The sequence below is a fragment of the Delphinus delphis genome, chromosome 2, assembly GCF_949987515.2.
Source record: "Delphinus delphis chromosome 2, mDelDel1.2, whole genome shotgun sequence".
Lineage (NCBI taxonomy): Eukaryota > Metazoa > Chordata > Mammalia > Artiodactyla > Delphinidae > Delphinus > Delphinus delphis.
Genome location: NC_082684.1, coordinates 134,418,520 through 134,432,204, shown reverse-complemented (window position 1 = coordinate 134,432,204; position 13,685 = coordinate 134,418,520). Strand labels below are relative to the sequence as shown.

Sequence of the window (13,685 nt, the reverse complement as noted above, 5' to 3'; positions counted from 1 at the left end):
TAAAAAAGTGAAACACTTCTGGGCATGTGTCCTACAGGAATACTCACAGCCATGCACAAACCTGTATGACAGGCCTGATCATCATAGAATGAATTGTAACAATGAAAAAAATGGGCAGAGCCCAGGTGTCCATTAACAGAAGTTGATTAAACCCATCACGGCATGGCCACATAACAGCTGTCCCTCTGGCCACTTAAAAAGATAAGGTAGAGCCATGTGTAGTGGTGTGGAAAAACGCCCACTAGCACTTGTTACATGAGAAAAGCAAGTTGCAGAAGTACACGTGTCATAGCATACCTTTGGGTAAAAAAGAAGGAAATGCGGAGGATGGGGGAGGTATTGTATGTATGAAGTGTGTGTGTGTGTGTGTGTGTGTGTGTAACACAAGCATTAGTCTCCGCTCTTCAAGGGTCACCTTCCTCTGGAACATTTGGGGACAAGAAGAATGAGTGTCTTATTGGTGACTACTGAGTCATCTACCCTGGTCCCCACTCCACCCTCCCTGCCATTTCCAGACGAGACCTCATCTCAGAAGGCGCTTGCACAGGGCTGTCGGGGAAAGACCGTAGGGCATGCTGGGCCCCCTTTCCATCACCTCCCTCCCCCAGGCTCCTGCCACCATGCAGGCTTATGTGAGTGTTGGGCTTTCCCGGAGAGCTGGAGCAACAACAGGAGATGATTCAATGACGACAGGAAAACCTCAAACTGTCCCCTAATTATAAACTTTTTCTCAAGTATGTTTTTGAAACTGAGAATGGTACTCCTAAGGGTGACCCCTAATCCTTGACTGGACCTGGAGGCTCCCATGGTCTACATGTGCCAAGCTGGGTCTTCAGGGGAACACAACATGTGGGCAGTACTCATTTCTACAGTCTCAGGGTAAAGCACCAAGAAGGGAAACCCACAAGGGAATTCCCTTAGAGGTACCCCCGGTTCCCAGCCTTGCTGCCCTGTCTTCGGGACTGCCTTTGGCTTTCTTTAACATGTTTTTCCTCTTTATTCATAGCCTTCAGAATTATCATCAAATGGCTAATAGTCCATATTGCTGTAACATAGTAAATTGTTGCCCTAATGTTGGTCACTTGGAGTATTTCTGAATTTTCTGTATTGCAATGAACATCTTCGTGCGTGGAGATTTGGGCTTATATTGAATGTTAAGAGTGAAATTACTAGATCAAGGAATATAATACAAATGTCTCTATGGTTCCTATTAAAGATTGCCGAATTGCTTCCAAAACAGAGTTACTCTGTTTTGTAATACCACGAACACCAACTGAATCTATAAGTTCCCGTATAATCTTGTCCATACTGTTTTGTTTTTTTGTTTCTTTCAGTTGGCTATTTTAGAAGATTATAAATGGTATCTCAAAGCTGTCTTCCCTGTTTTTCTCCTTACTGGCAAGGGTGGAGTTCAGATTTTCTAAATGTTTGTGTTAAAGGTGTCCTAAGCTATAGTCACGTGTGCTTTTTCTTCTCCACCCAGTTAGATCGTAATAAACAGCATTAATGATGATGATAACAATTATAACAAGAACTATAATTCCATAGGTCTTTAGAGCACTTTATAGTTTACAAACTCTTACAACCACTATCTTATTTTATTCTGCCAGTAGGCCAGGCAAGGCAAAGACTCCCCCCACCCCGCTCCATTTATAGATGAAACAGTTGAAACTTGCAGGGTATGCTTGGCTTGAGAAACAGAAGCCTACCAGTATTGATGTAAATAATCAGGGGGTTATTCAAAGATCGCAGAGAAATTGCTCAGTTTCTCTCTCTCCAGGGCCGCGTGATTGCTTCTCTCCATGAGTTGCACCCTCCTCTCTCTTCTTTGCTTCTTTATCAGCATCCATAAGCCTGATGATAGCTGCATCCAGGCTCTGCATCCTTTCGGCTCAGGCTCCAGCATCTCATCGGTCTCTGCCCCTCGGTTCATCATCTTTCAGGAGAGACTCCGGGCCTCCCAGTCTCCCAGATGGGTTTCCCTCTGCTCAGGTGTCCATCCCGGGTGGGGAACAGAGTGAGGGACAGGCCATGTGGTACAAACAGAGGCGCTGGGGCTGAAGGCACTATTACAAGGGTGTGGAAGGGAAGCAGAGATAGGCTTTGAATACAGCACTTGCTAAAAGCTGCTCCCTGTGTGATCCTCTGGGCCTGGCTAGACAATAAGAATCACGATATCCAGTAAGAACAGTTGCCAAGGTCTGCAGAGGCTTCTTGGAGGAAACCCTCCCAAAGGCACAGAGGAGATGGTCTCTTTTCTCTCTAGCCACACCCTGCAACCTCCCCCTCAGGCCTGTCGGGCTCTGCCCACCACCCTGGCCAGGAGATACCTTACTAGGCAGATCTCCGAAAGCCTGGTGTCTGAGGAAGAGGGCAGCAGGGGCTTCTCCTGGCCCTGCCCAGCCAGCCCAGGCCCTCCTTCCCCTCTGCAGGTGCGGATCTGGGAGATCCCCGAGGGCGGGCTGAAGCGGAACATGACGGAGGCTCTTCTGGAGCTGCATGGGCACAGCCGGCGCGTGGGGCTGGTCGAGTGGCACCCTACCACCAACAACATCCTGTTCAGTGCTGGCTACGACTACAAGGTGGGCAGCTGGTGGGCACTGTGGCCAGAGCCGACTCGGCGGGGAAGTGGAGGGAGAGAGAGAGGCACTTTGGGGGGCCTGTAGGGAGCACTGTTACTTTCCCGAGCCTGTTAACCAGTATTGTCACATCCATTCATTCGCTCGTTCAACAACACAGCTGAGCATCTTCTGTGCGCCCGTCATTCCTGGGGTTCACAGAGGCTGGAGGCACTGGTACATTGGAGAAGAATGCCCACTCCGTGCCCACACTCTCTGCCTGGTCACTTCTTAACCAAGAAGTAGCTGCTGCCCTCCTAGTAGAAAAAAGAAGCATCCAAAGCTGCTGGTGGGGAGAATGGAGCCCCAGCCCCTACCCCCAGGCATGCCCTCAAAAGAGGTGTGCCGGCCAGTGGAACCTGGCCAGGAACACTCACACTTCTTGCTAGAAGCAGAAACTGAGCCCAGGCTGGGGCTGGGATCTGCCCAAGGATAGTTGTGGATTTGTGTGACAGGGACACATCAGCCTTTGATATAGAACCCACCGACACCAACCCTCATCCCAGCACATCCAACCCCGCATGGGGCGTCTCTCCCAGGGCCATCGGGTGCAGGCTGGGGACAGCCACCCCGTGCCAGCGGCAGCAGGGCTGAGCCCGCCTCCTGTGTATCCGCCCTCCCAGGTCCTCATCTGGAACCTGGACGTGGGCGAACCGGTGAAGATGATAGACTGCCACTCGGACGTGATCCTCTGCATGTCCTTCAACACTGACGGCAGCCTGCTTACCACCACGTGCAAGGACAAGAAACTGCGTGTGATCGAGCCCCGCTCCGGCCGCGTTCTTCAGGTGAAGCCCCGCATCTTTCTTGAGGGGAAGGAAAGGTATTGGGACCCAGGGCTCTGCTTTCAGCCGGCCCTGGAGGGAAAGGCTGTGCCAGCTCCCCTCTCCCGAGCACCTGGCCTGCACCTCTGGGGACCACCCCATCTGTTCTGGGCTCTTCTCCGCTCATAGGAGCCCTGCCTTGTTCTGGAAGCAGAGGGACCTCAGTAGCCTTCCCACAGACTCCACCCCTCTCCCCAGATGGGACTCTTCTGCCTGTTCTGGGGGCCAAACTGGTAACCCCCGCTGAATCCCTGGGTGTTGACCATCGTAGGCACAGGAGGAGGGGACTTTGGACTCACTGCCCAGCCACCTGCATGGGACGAGCCTGGAGAAAGCGGCTCGGGGTGTCAGTCCCAGGGACAGCTCCAAGAGGGGAGGTGGATGGTGAACTTAGCTCCAGTTTTGGTCTTTGACTCTGGGTCTTAACTCTGAGGAAGGGATTCGATGTCATTTGGGAGTAAGAAATTTACATTTCTTGAGCACCTACTGCGTGCCAGTCATGGAGCTAGATGGGATGGAAAATTTGGATGAAATCTGAGGTTTACCTCCTAACACAAGAAAGATTGGTGCGTGACCTGGTTGTGTTTATCTTGGAAAAAGCCAATATTGCAGGACCAGAATGTCATCTACTACTACAAACAATAATCACCATAGTTATTAGTGTCGTTAGTATTAGCCACCATTTACTCAGAGCTCATTGTGTGGCACTGTGCCCGGGCCTCCCCATCGTCCCTTCATTTAATCCTCTGAGGTGGGTACTGTTACTCTTCCCATTTCCCACATGGCAACGCTGCCCCTTGCAGAGGGGCTGACCTGATTCTCACAGTTACAGGAGGAGCTAGAATTCAAACCCGGACAGTTGGACCCCAGAGCCCATGCCAAGCAGAAAAGATGTAAGAGAGCAGAGACCCCAACCTCCTTCTCAAAGATGTGGACACATGCCCGGAGAGGGTGAGGGACTCCTCCAGGGTTACACTTTTTCGGCAGAACTTGGAACTAAAATCCAGAGTGAGTGACGCCAGCCTGGGTCTCTGCACTGCTCCACCAGCCTCTGGGTCCTGCCTCACGCTGACTCATCCTGGCAAGGGGCCGCCATGTGTTAGGAGGGAAAGGAGGTGTCATAAGTCCAGAGGCAGGAGAGAAGGCAGAGGATGGCCCAGTTAGAAGGAGCCCCCGGTGAAGTGAGTCGCCCCGCAGTGAACCAGCATGAGTCCCCGGCCTCCTGAGCCTCGAGCTCTCCATCCTCAGAGAGTCCTTGCAGTAGGGATTGTTGTGACAGTTCAGAGATGCCTTGGTGAGAGCACCTGGCACCCAGCCCAGCTCAGGCCCTGCCTGGGACTTGGTCCAGTTAGTTCCCTCCTTCCCCATCCCCCATCCGCTCTGGGACCTGGCAGCGAGGCCTGGTTTCTTGGTCCCCAGCCTCCATTGCCCCACAGCACCTGTAGTCATTTCCTGTGGCTGCTGTGACAAGCTACCACAAGCGATGTGCCTTACAACAACAGAAACTGATCCTCTCACAGTTCTGGAGGCCGGAAGTCTGGCTCCCTCCGGCGGCTCTAGGAGAGAAGCCTTCGTGGTCTCTTCCGGCTTCTGGTGGCTTCCTTGGCTTGTGGCCTCACCTCTGCAATCTCTGCCTCCGTGGTCACACTGCCTTCTCCTTTCTGCGTCTGTGGAATCTCCCTTTACCTCTCTCTTCTAAATAAGGACACTTGTGATGGCATTTAGGGCCCCCGTGGATGACCCAGAGGTTCCGGGGATTAAAACATGGACGTGTGTTTGGGGGCCACCAGGCAGCCCAGTCCAGCACCCTATTGTCTGGGGCCTGGCTCACCAGCTCTCTGTCCCTGCCAGGAGGCGAACTGCAAAAACCACAGAGTGAACCGGGTGGTCTTCCTGGGAAACATGAAGCGGCTTCTCACGACGGGGGTCTCCAGGTGGAACACGAGACAGATCGCCCTCTGGGACCAGGTCAGCCTCAGGGAGGCCGGAGCGGATGGGGCAACGTCAAAGCGTTGTTACTCCGGGGGCTTTGCTGGGATTGGGGAAGGCGAGGTACCATCCTGCCTGGATACGGGCTGATCCTGGCCCCCGGCCCGCAGGAGGACCTGTCCATGCCCCTGATCGAGGAGGAAATCGATGGGCTCTCCGGCCTCCTGTTCCCCTTCTACGACGCCGACACACACATGCTCTACCTGGCTGGAAAGGTAGGAGAAGATGGGGGAGGGACAGGGACAGGCTGTGGGAGACCCCTGCCCCCATTGGGCCCCCGCTCCTGCCCTACCTCCCAAGAAGAGCCTAGCCTCCCTGCCCTTCCCCTGACCCAACATGGGTCAAAACCTACCCTCAAGTCGGACACTCATTCTGTTGAGGTGTCAGTGACTGAGAATTCCTTCAGGGGTGGATTGGAGTGGGGTTTGACTTGGGAATAAGGATCAGAGCCTGACGTGAATCATCCCTAATGATGGGATTGGAGGCACCTGCCAGGAGATCTTGTTAGAAAGTCTGTCTGTAGGCCCGTGACCGTGCACGCACGCGCACAGTACCCGACCTCCCCCCCACCGCCCCCAGCAAGTCCCTTACTGGGGGCCTAGTAGCCAGGCCTCCTGGGTCTTTTGACCACCTCGGAGGCATGGCAGAGGCTCTTTTCAGCAGCCCGCTGGACCAGGACCTGCTGAGCCCGCCCCTTCCTCTCTTCCTTCCTCACCTCCCTCCCCACACCCGGCTCCTAGGGAGATGGAAACATCAGATACTACGAGATCAGCACCGAGAAGCCCTACCTGAGTTACCTCATGGAGTTCCGCTCCCCGGCCCCACAGAAAGGCCTCGGTAAGGGGGTCCGGGGGCTCTTGCGGTTGTTAGGCTGTAGAAGGAGACACTGGAATTTGGCTTTCGGGCCACCCTGCCCCCAAAATGAAAAGTCAGACTCAGAAGGCCACGGCTCATGGGCAGGTCAGAATGGAACCTCTGGGTGCTGCCCTGTGAAGGTCAGCCCGCCCTCCTTCAGCCAGCCTGAAGACCGGCTCCGTCACCCCATGGGGCTTGGTGTGCTCCGTCATCTCTGGCCATCAGCAGCCTCAGGAGTGTGCGCGGTACCTTCATTCCCGTTTGCAGATGGGGAGGCCAAAGCCCATTGTTGTTCTGACATGGTGGGAGGAGGTTCAGTAACTAAAGGTCAGAACGGGGTCCAGGAGCATGTCCCTTCCTGAAGCCTCTGGGAAGTCAGGACCCTCAGTCCCCCAAAGCAGCTCTGTCCTTGCCTGAGAAGACAGGAGGAATTCCAGGGTGTCCCCCTCACTGCATCCCCAGGTTCTCAGGCAAATCCCATAGAGGGCTCCAGGATTGGCGAGTGTAGTGAGTCCGTCCTTCACGCCCTACACTCTCCCACTGCTAAAGCCTTACAATGAAATCTTCATGCCCAGTGACTCACACTGGCAGTGCATCCGATTCAGCAGTCCCCCATTTGGGGTCCAAATCACCCAGAGGAAGGAATCTCTTCAGGGATCTGTTCCCTCCTCTCCTTAGAATTTGGGTCTGGTTTTGTCCCTCTGAGGATCTGGGATTATGGACACGGCCTGAGGGCCAGCTTCAGAGACATCAGGGCTGGAGGGGCCCAAGGACCCCTCTCAGGGACCAGCAGCAAAATGGAGGCCCAGAGATATGCCTGAGGTCCGAATGACCATTCCACTGACTTCACCCTTCCCCAGGGCTCTGTCATCCCCACCTCCCTCGCTGTCACCCCATCATCAAATAGTATAAAATGCAGCCTGGACTTTGGAGTCCAAGCTAGGTTTATATTCTGGTTAGGGACTGTGTCCCTAACCCCTCTGTGTCCCAGTTTCCTCATCTTTAAAATGGGGATAATTAAACCTACCTTGAAGGGCTGTTGTAAAGCTTAGAGATCATGTATACAAAACACCTGGCAGAGTATTTGTCTCCTGTTCCTTCCTGTAGTCATTCAACAAACATGTACTGGGTACCAGCTGTGTGCCAGACCCTGGACTAGTCCAGGGGTAAAGTGATCAATAAAACAGAACACAGCCTCACTCACATCCCACTGAGGGACAGACAGACAGTAAACAAATAAGTAAGGAAAATATTGGATGGTAGTAAGTTCTAAGAAGAGAATCAGATGGGGTAATAGAACAGAGAGTGACGGGGGCTGTTTTAGACCAGGTGGTCGGGGGAAGCCTTGCTGTGGAGGTGACATTTTAAACTGAGATCCGAAAGGCAGGAAAGGGGAAGAGCAGTGCCAGCAGAAAGAACAGTGCAAAGGCCCTGAGGCCAGAAAGAGCCTGGCATGTTCTAGGAGCAGAAGGGAGGTGAGTGTGGCTAAGCATAAACATGCGAAAGATGGGCAAGTGTTAGGGGATTAAGCTGGAGAGATGTGCAGGGGCCAGCTCCCATGGGATGCATTAGACAGGGTATATTAGAGTTCTCCAGAGAAACGACCAAGTATATTTATAAAAGGGGAATTGCAAGGATTTGGTTCATGTGATCATGGAGGCTGCGAAGTCTCACCATCTTCCCTCTGCAAGTTGGAGGCCCAGGAAAGCCAGTGGTATAATCCAGCTCAAGTCTGAAGGCCTGAGACCCCAGGGAGCCGATGGTGTGAATCCCAGTCCAAGGGCAGGGGATGAGATGAGATGTCCCAGCTCAAGCAGCGAGGCAGGGAAAAAAGGGCAAATTCCTCCTTCCTCTGGCCTTTGTTCTGTTCAGTCCTGCGATGGGTTGGAAGATGCCCACCCACATTGGGGAGGGCCACCTACTTTACTGGGCCCACCGACATTAACCATCACCCAGGGGAAGGAGTTGGGGTTTCACCGGGAACTCGTAGAATTTTCTTTTTCTTGGGTGGATGGGTAGGTGGGAGTGGGACCGTGTGATGTAATGTGAAAGGTTGGTTTAAGATTGCTCTGGCTTCTGTAGGGAGACTGGATCTTGAAAGGGCAGGAGGGAGGCAGAGAGACCAGTGAGGAGGCCCCTGTGGACTTCTAGGCAAGAGAGAATGGTAACTAGGGGGATGGCATGGGGATGAGGAGATGAGGATGGATCCAGGAGATGTTTAGAAAGTTGGGTCAGGGCTTCCCTGGTGGCGCAGTGGTTGAGAGTCCGCCTGCCGATGCAGGGGACACGGGCTCGTGCCCCGGTCCGGGAAGATCCCCCATGCCGCGGAGCGGCTGGGCCCGTGAGCCATGGCCGCTGAGCCTGCGCTCCACAACGGGAGAGGCCACAACAGTGAGAGGCCCGCGTACCGCAAAAAAAAAAAAAAGAAAGTTGGGTCAGCAGGACGTGGGGAGGAGGGAGGGGCAACTGAGGATAGCTATTTCTCCTTGTCCTCCTCACCTGTGGCCACTGTTGAGCATTTGCCACGAGCCAGGCACTTTTCGTAGGTTCCAAGTGGCTTTGTCACTCACCCCAGGCAGGTCACGTAGCTCCTAAGTGGCAGAGCCAGGATTCAAACCCAAGTCTGCTGGCTTCACTTGGTACCATGATGCCACTTCCCTCCAGCTCCTGGAATTCCCTTCTCTGGAAGAGCAGCCTTCTGCTCCAGCCGAGGAGAGGTAGAACCTTAACTCATATTCAGATCAGGGAGAAAGAAACTAATGTTATCTGTGCTCATCACTGCCGGGCAGTTAACAAGCATCTTCACACTCAGTCCCCCGACCATCTCGTGAGGGGCCACTACTGGACTCCTCTAGGCCACCAGGGAAGCTGGAGCTCAGAGAGCAGTGATTTGCCCAAGGACTCCCGGCCAGAAAGAGGGGAGAGTCGGGATTTAGACCCAGGATTCTGTCCCACCCGAAAGCTTGTGTTCCTAACCCCACACTGCACTGCTGCCCCAGCCGGTGTCCAGATGATACAGCTGTTAGGGATGTTGTATCTGGTGCCCACGCAGACATACATGCACACACGCACCCCTGTCGATCCTATAAGACACATGACGGAACGGCAGTCTTGGGCTGCGTGTAAACCTCTGGGGTGCACGGGGAAAGCTTTCTCCCTCCTTCTTTCTCTCTGAAGACTGGGGGCACAGAGGCTTCGGGAAACCAGTTCATTTCAGAAGGTGATGGTCTCTGTGGCTTATACAGTCTCATCTGTAAAAAGAATGGATTAGATTCAAATAGTTCTGCAGCTCCTTCCAGTTCTCAAAGGCCCCAAATCTATAGCGTGCCCCTTGGTGAGGCAGGTCCGGCCCACGGGGCTTATTTGAGAAGTTACCACCCAGAGACAGAGCCTGACTCAGGAAGCCCCCAGCCCCTTCCTGTCTACTGTATGGGTCATTGCCTCCAAACCTAGTGCCCTCCACCTGTGCCTTTCCCCTGGCCAAGGTCATCAGGAAGGAGGGGCGATGAGGGGGGATTCCCGGGACCCCATGTAGCCGTATGTATGCCTGTCCACAGGGGTTATGCCCAAGCACGGGCTGGATGTGTCTGCCTGCGAGGTGTTCCGATTCTACAAGCTGGTGACTCTCAAGGGCCTGATTGAGCCTATCTCCATGATCGTGCCCCGGAGGGTGAGTGGGGCTGGGCTGGTTCCAAAGGGCCCCGGCACTGAAGCCTAGCTTTCTCGCCACTGACTGTAAGCCTGGCGGAGCCCGGAAGAAGGAGCCCTTTTCCTGTGGATTGGGGTGGGGGATGGAGGCCGTTCTAAGGTGAGGACAGTTTGGCTGGCTAAGGTGGGAATTCCAAATGGGAGACACTGTGAGTACAAAGGCCGGAGACAGGGCAGCAGGTATGCGGTTGGACGTCAGCAAAGAGGAGAATCTGACTGGAGAGCACGGGCTTTCTCAGCAGCCCCCCATCTGTCCACTCTTCTGCTTCCCCCGCTGCAGTCGGATTCCTACCAGGAAGACATTTACCCCATGACGCCGGGCACAGAGCCAGCCCTGACCCCCGATGAGTGGCTGGGAGGCATCAACCGAGGTACCGCAAGGGGTGGGCTTCCCAGAAGAGGCTAGGAGACTGCAACCTTGGCATTCGGTCTAGCCCACCCCCTTCCCCTTGCATATCCTCCTAATTGAACTTGCCCTCACACTCAGCCGACTGTCGGGCGTGGTGTTCAGTGAGAGCCACCATCACTTGACAGTCAATGGAACTGTCGGTGAGAACACGTCCCTTGCCTTTCTTAGATCCTGTGCTGATGTCTTTGAAAGAAGGCTATAAGAAGTCCCCCAAAATGGTATTCAAGGCTCCCATCAAAGAAAAGAAGAGCGTTGTGGTCAACGGAATAGATTTATTAGAAAATGTCCCACCCAGGACAGAGAATGAGGTAAGGAATATAAGTTATTGCTGCCACACATCCTGGCAGAGCGAGACCTCTGCATTTCAATTATGGGCTTCAGGCCTTTAAGCTAGCTCCGTTCTGGGGCATTTTTCTTTCTCTGACAAATACCATAAGTAGCCTGCTGTTGGCTTCCGTTGCCTCTGACCCCAATAACTAGAGGCTGGGCTACGGTAGGGATACTGATGCCCCTCCAACGCGCGAACCCAGAGTTACGTGTCCCCTCGTGAATCCATTTCAGAATGTGGCTGTCATCTGGAGTTATAAATTCCTGACTCATGGGGAAAGCCAGCCTCATGCATTACAGCACTGCTTTCCTCCCTGGCATGGCAGCAGCAGCAGGGTCTGATGATTTCCTGTTTTTGTGGAAGAGGCTGCATGTTGATGAAAGTACTCTTTGTACCATTTGGAAAGGGAGCAGCTCATCAGGGGTAACCGGAGCTGGGCCTTGTCCACGCCCCCCAGAGGTCTCTCCTTCCAGCCACACCCTCGGTCCCTGGCACCAGCGTAGTTCAGCTCAGCCAGGATTCACGGAATGCCCACCGTGTGCCAGGCCCTGGGCTTGATGCAGCTGCGGTGGAGATGGTGGCAGGGACCCACCTGCATTTGGATCCTGGCCCTCTCAATTCCTGGCTGTGCCTGAACATGTTTCCTGACTTCCCTAAGTCCATTTCCTCATGGTAAAACGGGGCTATGAGATGCTGTGAGCATTAAAGAGACCATTGCTAAGTATCTAGCACTCTTCCTGCTCACGTTAAATGCATAAAGAGGCTAACTGTATTAGCTCTCGATTACCATGTAACAAATTACCCCAAGACTTAGGGACTTAAACCCCAAACATTTATTAGCTCATAGTATCTGTGGGTGAGCGCGGCTCGAGGTCTCTCATGAGGGTGTGAACCATCAGCCAGGGCTGCAGTCGCATCTGAAGACTCACCTGTGGAAGGATCTGCTTCCAGGTTCACTTACTTGGTTGCCAGCAAGACTTATTTCCTCACAGGTCATTGGACTAAGGGTCTCAGTCCCTCAAGGGTTGTCGGCCGGATACCTCCCTCAGGTCCTTGCGATATGGACCTCTCCACAGGGCTGCTCACAGCATGGCAGTGAGGAAGAGAGGGTGTCCAGGATGGAAGCCACAGTCTTTTTGTCAACTCCCCTTGCAAATGACATACTGTCATGTCTGCCATATTCTATTCATTTGAAGCAAGTTACTAGGCCCCGTCTACCCATGAAAGGAGAGGATAACATGGGGCCATCTTACAGGATTTCTTGTGACACCAACTTATAATTATCGCTGTTATTCATAAAAGTAAGACCATTCCTAACTTCTGGGACCTCACAGTCTTAAAGGTGAAACTGGCAGGTAAATTGATAATTGCTATAAAATACGTTTATGTGCCATTATAGAGGGATGTTCAGATTTCTAAGGCTGGATGAGACCGTGTGATCCATGGGATTTGCTTCAAAATAATCGCGAGGAGGGTGGTACAGGGGAAGTAGGTAAGAGTAAAACCGAAGCAAGAGTGGTCACATGGGGACTTCCCTGGTGGTCCAGCGGTTAAGACTCGTGCTTCCACTGCAGGGGGTGCAGGTTCGATCCCTGGTCAGGGAACTAAGATCCCGCATGCGACGTGGAACGGCCAAAAAGTTAAAAAAAAAAAAAAAAGAAGAAGAAGAAGAGTGCTTGCATGTTATTTCCTGAAAATGGATGATGGGTACTTGTTTTTGTTTTCCATTAAAAAAAATTTTTTTTTTCTTTTAAGTACCTTGAGAAGGTAGACATAGTTGAATTGCTGCGATAGCCCGGGGCCATAACAAGAACCTGAAGTTGATTCTAGTACTGGGTGTGGAGAAGGCAGGGTGAATAGCAGTTACAATGAGTAACCTTTAGCTATGGACTTGTCTGTATCAGAATGGAGGACCTGGAGAAATATTTTAAAGGGTCTCTGAGCAGACAGCACAGATGCCACAATCTCTCTACACTACAGCCTGGATACTTTGCTTCTTGGGGAAAAAAAAATTGCTCAGAGTCTGTTACTCTGGTTTTACCCACAGTTTTAATCATCACAGAAGACTGGAAGCAACCAATGAGATAATGGGGCTGTGAACAGTAGACACATGGGTCTAAGTGTGAAGAGACAACAGGTAGCTTGACACAGGGGAGAAGACATCATTGTACAGCTCTGTAATTTTACTAAAACTCACTGAATTGACTTAAAATAAGTGAAATTTATGGTACATGAATTATACTTCAGTAAATCTGTTTTTTAAACAAAAGTAGATCCAAAAAATTATACAGAGAAACTTTGAGAACTTGGAAGGCACAGGAGTGCGTAGCATCACTTAGTGCAGGGCAAACACCACAGCATCCCTGTGAACAGATGTAACCAGGACTGGTTTGTTGGTTAATGAAAAAAAAAAGTCAGTTAAAGGAAAGAATCACAAAAATGACATATATATATTCTTTAAACAATTTATTTTCATTTAAATGTAAAACATATACATTCATTCCACACGTTTTGATGTAGGACCAAGGCCTCTTCTTTGAGGACGTCCCAGTTGGGATCTGCTATGTCTTTGTCAAATAAATCACACTTTAACTCCAGTTTCCAGTTTCAGTTTCTTTTAAGTGGAGCTTAAAATCAATCTGAAAACAAAGCCCTTGTTTTTTCAAAGTTTTCCCCAGTTTTTTTTTTTAATATTTATTTATTTATTTGGCTGCTCTGGGTCTTAGTTATGGCATGTGGGATCTTCGTTGCAGCATGCAAACTCTTAGTTGTGGTGTGTGGGATCTAGTTCCCTGACCAGGGATTGAACCCATGCCCCCTGCATTGGGAGCGTGGAGTCTTAGCCACTGGACCACCAGGGAAGTCCCCCGGGTTTTTTTTTAAGACAGGTTTATTGAGGTGTAATTGACCTACGGTAAAATTCATCCTTTGTAGTGTACAGTTCCATGAGTTTT

At 52.0% G+C, this 13,685-nt stretch overlaps 1 protein-coding gene across 2 annotated transcripts in view; it reads left to right on the top strand.

Annotated features, from left to right (window-relative positions):
• Positions 1–13,685, top strand: part of CORO2B (coronin 2B) — a 139,252-nt gene that overhangs the window by 122,590 nt on the left and 2,977 nt on the right. For both annotated transcript variants that reach the window (XM_060005705.1, XM_060005704.1), the window contains exons 4-11: positions 2,433–2,582; positions 3,242–3,406; positions 5,294–5,410; positions 5,542–5,646; positions 6,172–6,268; positions 9,844–9,956; positions 10,275–10,365; positions 10,572–10,711. In XM_060005705.1, coding sequence (XP_059861688.1) covers positions 2,433–2,582; positions 3,242–3,406; positions 5,294–5,410; positions 5,542–5,646; positions 6,172–6,268; positions 9,844–9,956; positions 10,275–10,365; positions 10,572–10,711 — 978 coding nt within the window. The remainder of the gene's footprint in view (positions 1–2,432; positions 2,583–3,241; positions 3,407–5,293; positions 5,411–5,541; positions 5,647–6,171; positions 6,269–9,843; positions 9,957–10,274; positions 10,366–10,571; positions 10,712–13,685) is intronic.